Source organism: Mus caroli, unplaced genomic scaffold (genome assembly GCF_978045245.1).
Source record: "Mus caroli unplaced genomic scaffold, Mus_caroli_1 scaffold_7, whole genome shotgun sequence".
Lineage (NCBI taxonomy): Eukaryota > Metazoa > Chordata > Mammalia > Rodentia > Muridae > Mus > Mus caroli.
This window is the reverse complement of record NW_028227262.1, coordinates 3,650,001-3,657,043: the sequence shown is the minus strand read 5'-3', so window position 1 is coordinate 3,657,043 and position 7,043 is coordinate 3,650,001. Positions and strand designations below refer to the sequence as shown.

Sequence of the window (7,043 nt, the reverse complement as noted above, 5' to 3'; positions counted from 1 at the left end):
TTAATTAATTATTATTGTGTGCAGCCATGTGTATGGTCTGAGAGTCACACGTGTGGAGGTCAAGGGTTCATCTCTGAGGAGTCATAGATAGCTTCCACTGTGGATCTTGGAAATCAACTGAGGTCAGCAGGTTTTACCTGCTCAGTCACCTCACTGGCTAGAAACAATTATTTTGAATGCGAGTACCTCAATAAGAAAAAAAGTTTTTTATTTTTCTTTTCTGTTTTATTTTTTTCTGCTTTTCTCTTTCCTTCCTTTCTTGCTTCCTTCCTTCCTTCTTCCTTCCTCCCTCCCTCCTCCTTCCTTGCTCCTTTCTCTCACCCTCCCTCCTTTCCTCCCTTGCTCCCTCTCTTTCTCCCTCCCTTTCTTTCTTCCTTGTCGGTTGGATTACATTTAAAAAAAAAAAAAGCTCAATTTAACTTTTGTCAATGACCCCACAGCTTTTAGTGCAGCCGAGCCCATTTTGGATTCAGTGATCTATTAATTAAACACAAGCGGTTTCAGCATTCATCACCTTGTCTTGTACTTCCTGGAAACAAAAAAGCAAAGCAGGCTGGCATTCCCATCACACAGGCCCTGGGCGCCAGGTCCCTGTGCGTTGGCAGTTGGCGACCCCCCTCGGGTCCCCCTCCTGCCAGTGTTTTCCACTTTTGCTCAGCCCAGTCTCAGCAGACCAGGCAGGCCCCGCAGCAAGGCCCAGGCGCAGGCACCACCAAGGGAACATGGGGCGCAAGCCGAGCCCCAGGGCTCAGGAGCTGCCTGAGGAGGAGGCACGGACCTGCTGTGGCTGCCGCTTCCCGCTGCTGCTGGCACTGCTGCAGCTGGCGCTGGGCATCGCGGTGACGGTGCTGGGCTTCCTCATGGCGAGCATCAGCCCCTCCCTGCTAGTCAGAGATACTCCGTTCTGGGCTGGGATCATTGTAAGCATCAAGTCTGTTCGGCCTAAGCACCAGCGGGCATGCCAGCCGCATGGTGGAGTGGAGACTAACCCAGCTGCATGCGCCCCAACCCTGGCTGCACCCCTAACTGCTTGGAGATTGACTTTGGGCACACTTGGGCTCCCCAGAGGAAGGCTGGGAGCAGGATTCTGGCTTTCTCCTCCTGCCTGAGGCTTCTTGCTCCTCCCAGGGCTCTGACTCAATCTACAGGGGAGGCCCCAGGCCCCATGGACATCTCGCACAGCCTCTAAGATAACTGCAGGCCCACCCTGTGTGGCTTGGTCCTTGTCTCATTCCCCAGGCCCCACGTGTGTCTGCATAAGTAGCACTGAACGAAGTTCATCCTGGGAAAAGCAGGGTAGGAAAACCTTAAGTTGGAGTTGACACACTGGCTTTGTTAAACTACAGTTCCGTTGTAAGAGTCATGAATCACTTTTCTAAGGCAGGGCCGGAGAATACTGCAAGCACAGGCGTAATCCACACAGTGGAAGGTGGGCTGAAGCTTTGCTGGCTCCGGTGGAGTTCATTTGGGGTTGTACTAATGCCAGGTGCACAGTACTCTGTGTTGGTGTGTGAGTTCTTGAAAGTAAAATAGATACGGCGTACGGAATACCTACTGTATGCCGGCTCTGCCAGAGATCTTTCCTGTGTTTGTAACTTCACATCTTATGGGACAGTCCTCAAGTTAGAGAAACCAGGCTGGCCCCACCCAAGGTCATGAGCTGGGAAAGCAAAGGCAGGACTGGCTTCTCTGTAGCCGAATTCGGGCTATGCTGATACTTACCTTATTATCTAAAGCCAGTGCTAAATTCTCAGGCTGTCTCGTTTGACCCATGCAACGGTGGCGATTGTTATTTCACTCTGGACCCCGGGAAGCCCACTAAGATAAGATACGTGAAGTCCTCAAGCCCAGAAGGTAAACGTGGCAGAGTCAGGAGAAATGAGCATGGCCCCTTGGCCTTCCAGCTCCCCTCTATCATTACTGTTGCTGACCACACACACACACACACACACACCAACGTAATTTTGTATGGGACAGAACCTGAAGACACCTGATGCATATTCATAGGTGCAGATATTTTTAAATTAAGATTATTCAAACTCACAAATCTTTGCAGAGTAATTTAAAATGTTTAATTTGTGTACTGAGAATTCCCTTGAAATTATCGTGATTGGAGTTTTCTAAGCCAAATGATTTTAAAAATAACCTCTCATTTAGACATACTGGATATTTTGGTCGCCTCGATGGCTGTCAACATACTCCGGGGAAAATATCTGTCCTTGAAGGCCAGGCAAAAGGAAGGAACAAGGAATGAGGGCTGGTTTTGAAAACCAGCTTTTATTTCAACTTCAGAAAGGCCAGTTCCAAAGAAATGAGTTAGATAGGGGACAAACTGTGTTCTAATGTTTACGGCATGGCACAAAAATCCTGAAGCTTCAAGAGTCAAAAGCTCCAGTGAAATTCCTGATGGCTTTCTGGGCGTGGCACGAAGAGCTCTTTCTCTTGTTCCTTCTTTATGCTAGGGTTAAGCTGAAGTGCACCCCTAGCCTGTGGCCCCACTTGGCTTTTGAGAGACCCGGCAGAGGCTGCCCCAACCCACCCAGGGAGTTTCCGAGAAGCCATGTGGGGCCATGCCTCTTGTCAGCAGGATGAGGGCTGCTGGGCAGGGTGTCACTGTCTCTCAGACACAGGGACCCTGTGCTTGTCTGACCACAGTGTGGTTGGTCTCCGGACACCCTTCCAGGCTGTCAGGGAGGGAGAGACAGATGGTGAAGGCAGGTGTGTAAACACCACACCTGGTGCTCAGTCCTGGCTTAGATGTTATTTGCTGAATAACTGTGGGCAAGTTATTTAATGTCTCTAGGTTTCAATTGGGGGGGGGGCACTCGGTGTGTGTGTGTGTGTGTGTTCATGAGTGCATACGTGTGCTGAGAAGGAAGTTATTGACCTGTGAAGGTCAGAGGGCAACATTGTGACCCATTCCTTAGTCACTTCTCCATTTATTTATTTACTTATTTATTGACTTATTTATGAGACAGTCTCTCACTGAACTCAAATGGTCTAGTCTCACCAAGTGGACTAGACCAGTTGGCCATGGAGCCCCCAGGATGTCCCTGTCTCTGCTCATGGAATGCTGAAGTCATAGACACTTGCAGTCACACTGATCTTTTTCTCTGGCTGCTGGGGATTGGAGCTCAAGTCTACATATCTCTGCATGGGGTGCTTTACCTGAGCCACCTCCCCAGCCCTGCTCTCCATTCCTTTATTGATAATACAGTAAGTTCCAGCCCTCAGGTTCAGCCTGAGGAGTCAGCAAGTTACCGTGTGCAAAGCCCTAGGCACAGTGCCAGCCCACAGTTAGCAGGTGATGATCTACCTCCCTGCTTTAGCTGTTAGGGGAACAGTTGCCGGTGGTGGTCTTCCTCAAGGTTGGAGCAACCTTGGATCATCTCCAGGGGGGGCAGAATTGTCCCTTTTTAATCTCTGTGTTTCACAGATCACTTTGAGTCCTAAAGGAGGTATGGCTTTGGCCATCTCACCTTTCTCTGTTCCCAGCCAAGGCACCATTTAGCAATTTCAGCACTGTGACATTAGCCTAGTGCATCCTGAATCTCTCCAGAGATTGATGATAATGAACGTGGAGGGGAGAATCTCCCAGGGGTCATTTTCCATCTTGGAGGAGTGATTCTAGTCTGGTATATACTAGGGGACCCTGAAAAGTTGCCCAGTGCTGAAGGTGAAGGCACACTACCAAACCCACTGCTGAGCAGAGCCATGCCCACTTCCCGAATTGGGGAATGGTGTTGTTGTGGGGGCACCGAGGCTCCGGGGCAGGCTTCATGTCTCTTGAGAATTAGCTTCAGTTCTCAGACTCTCATCTCCTACTAACTTCAGGTGTGGGTATTGATATTTCCCTAACACAAGTTGGATTTCTGGGCAGATCCACCCAGGTAGGCTTCTCTTTGACCGGAGCCTGTGTAACTTGCCCAGTGACCCTGTGCTTAGAAACTAAAGAGGCCCTGGGTGATTGATGCTCAAGAGATTTCAGTCCAGTGGAATTATGGGAAACCAACGAGGTTACCTCCTGTCCTCTACTGTGACTGGCCATAGATGTGACTACTCATCCCGAGTCTGGCAGATGGCCGCAACCTTTTTACTTCAGTTACCAAGGATTTCTGTATAGGGAAGGTAAAGGTTGATTGAAGCTGCAGTGGAGACCATGACATTGGCTCAGAGTTCTTCGTAGGTAGATGGCAGAGGTTTTAAATCATCAATGGTAATAAGAAGAGAAGCAATCTCTCTGAGGAGAACAGGGCTTCGGGCAGAACACCTAGGAAAGAAAACACTCTTTTTTGGGCTTTTTAAACCTGTTTAGTGTTTAAGCCAGATCATCATTCTCGATTTTAATTTTATGTTTGGATTTTGAGGCAGTGTCTCATGTAGAACTTTATGTAGCCAAGGCTGGCCTTGAACTACCAATCCTCCTTCCTTCTTGTCTCACATGCCTGAACTGTTTCAGTTTTTATGCAGTGAAGGAATCCAGGATGTGGCAGTTCTAATTTAGATGCCTTGGACTTATTTTAATCCGTTCAGTAACACTTGTTAGGGGTGTCTGCGTGAGTCTAAAATGATTTAGTCTCCACAGCTGGAGGAGATCTCCATGCCGACGGACTGGGCCCTTATCACATCTGACAGTAATGAATACTGCCAATTAGAAAAGTAACCCTGGTGTTTTCAGAGCCTCATTCACCTCTCAGAGAGCCTGGCAGTGATTTACTTCTTCTGGCATCTCTGTCCTGAAGTCAATTTCAGAGCTTGCTCTCCCTCCTCACCTCCCCGAGGATGCTGTGATGTTCTTGTATCTAGGGTGGAGTTGGCCTGTTTGCATTCACCGGGTAGACCAGGCTGGGGAGAAATGATCTTCCTGCCTCTGCCTCCTTGAGGGCTGGGATTGAGGGTGGGTGCAGCCATGCTCTGACTTCTGCTGAGTTCTTTAGCTTTCTACCTCACCTCTCTGTCCTTTGTCCCCATGGACAGCCCAACCAGATCCCAAACTCCTAGATTTGTGTCATAGTGACCATGTCAGAGAATTTAAAGCAAGATCTTAAAAGAAAGGGAGCCATGTTTCCCATATTCAACAATGCACAGTATAAATCTGTAATGATTAAAAGTCCCACTGAGTGCTCCAAGATCAATGCTGGGCATGGTGGTACATGCCAGCAATTACAGCCGTCAGGAGGCTGATGCAGGAGGATTCCAAGTTCCAGGCTAGTTTAGACAACACGGTGATACTCTGTCTCAAAACTTATGCATACATACACAAAGAATTTCAGTATGTCTTTCAAATTTCAGTATTTCAATTTCAAATTTCTCTGAGGGATTAGAAATACAGAAATCAGAAGTTTCAGATCTGGTTGGAGATGACACAATGGTGTAGACAGGTTGATTGCCTATTTCAAGAGAGAATATTAAGCACCAGGAGCCTTGTGAGAATTTACTGTGAAATTTACAAGTAGATCTAGGACCCATAGCAAGTCGGGATGAAGGTATAGTTATCAGTTATGATTTATAACTAGAGGAAGATGGAAGAACAGAAGGCTGAAGTTTTCATCATGTCAGTTTCCACATAAGAGTCTTGACATTTTGAAAAATTAAATCCAGGATAATATTTTTAGGAACACAGTACGCAGTAATTCATTGTTTTTCATATTGGGACTTTAATATGTGTTCCCAAACCCAACACAGCACCTCAAGTACCACTGGGAAATACGTTTTATTACACGACTGTCACAGGGTTGTTGGAACTAAGGAATAGTAATTACAGGGCTGATTCAATCCCCATGGAGCACATACAATAGATAACTGGTAAGAAAATAACTTGATACATGTGAGGTTCTCACATTAAATTAAAAAATTAATTTTAATGAAAGTGGCATGAGATATTTGAGAATTCGAGGAGTGGAAGAGTAAGGTTAGGACTGACCAAAGTCCTAACACACACACACATGCACACTTAATAAAATAAATCTTATAAAATACTAAGGAGCAGTAGCAACCACAAAACCAGCCTTATTTGCATCCCCTAACTAAACTAAATGACTACTGGGTAGAGAACTGACTTGTGCTAAGCTCCTTGTGGGGATGAGAGGAGCAATAGGGTTGCTCTAATTCTTAGTGTAGCCATTCATGGATTCCCAGTATGCTGGCTGTCCACTTCTACCTTGCTCCAAGGAAATGTCTGGGTTCTCTTACCTGCTACCCTCTCCTCCACACAGTGCCATCCTTGCCATTTTTATTAAGATTGTTGTCTAATCAGCCCCTCTTGCTGGTGACATCAACGTAAGGATGCCTACAGGCCATGCCAAAGCCAGCCTGCAAGTCTCGATGTAACTTCAGGACAAGAGTGGAAACTGGTCATTGGACTTGAGCTAGGTAACATTTCATTGAAAAGTGTAGATTATTTTGGGAGCCTAGATCAGGTCAAACTGAAGTGCTAATTACAATGGCCAGTCGGAAAGTAGTGCTAAATGGGGTCTCAGCATGTCATGGCTATTTTATTATCCTCTGCCCTGCTTTCCATGGGGTGGGGTGTCCATGTGCACAAGTGTGTGTGCACACGCTTGAGTGCCACAGCAAGCATGGAGAGGTGAAAGGGCAACCTGCAGTTGGTTCTTTCCTCTCACTATGTGGATCCTAGGGGTCGAACTCAGGACTGTTGGCAAGTATCTTTACCTTTGACCCATCTTGCTGGCTTTGTTTTTGAGATGGGCTCTCATATATCTCAGGTTAGCCTTGAACTTCTGATTCTATCACTACACCTAAGGAGAGCTACACTTTTGTTCTGTGACTTACCAGCATGTGTGTGTGTGTGTGTGTGTGTGTGTGTGTGTGCGCACGTGCTCGAGCATGCATGCATGTATGTGCCTTCATCCCTTAGGGGGACATTTGGAGGAGGTTTTTTTTTTTTTTTTTCTATGATTGCATCATTTATCCCATTATCTTCCTTCCTCTAATTCTTTCCATGACCCCCTCAAATTCCTGGCCTCTTTTCCTCTTATTGTTATTGTTACATATAGGTATATATTTTGTGTATATGTGTATAA

General features: G+C 46.7%; 1 protein-coding gene across 1 annotated transcript in view; it reads left to right on the top strand.

The window, feature by feature from the left end:
- The first annotated feature begins 654 nt into the window (after nt 1-654).
- The window catches only part of Sspn (sarcospan), a 31,516-nt gene continuing 25,127 nt past the window's right edge, over nt 655-7,043 (top strand). Inside the window, exon 1 of the mRNA XM_021165662.3 lies at nt 655-920. Within this exon, the coding sequence (XP_021021321.1) occupies nt 723-920 (198 nt within the window). The 5' untranslated portion in view covers nt 655-722. The remainder of the gene's footprint in view (nt 921-7,043) is intronic.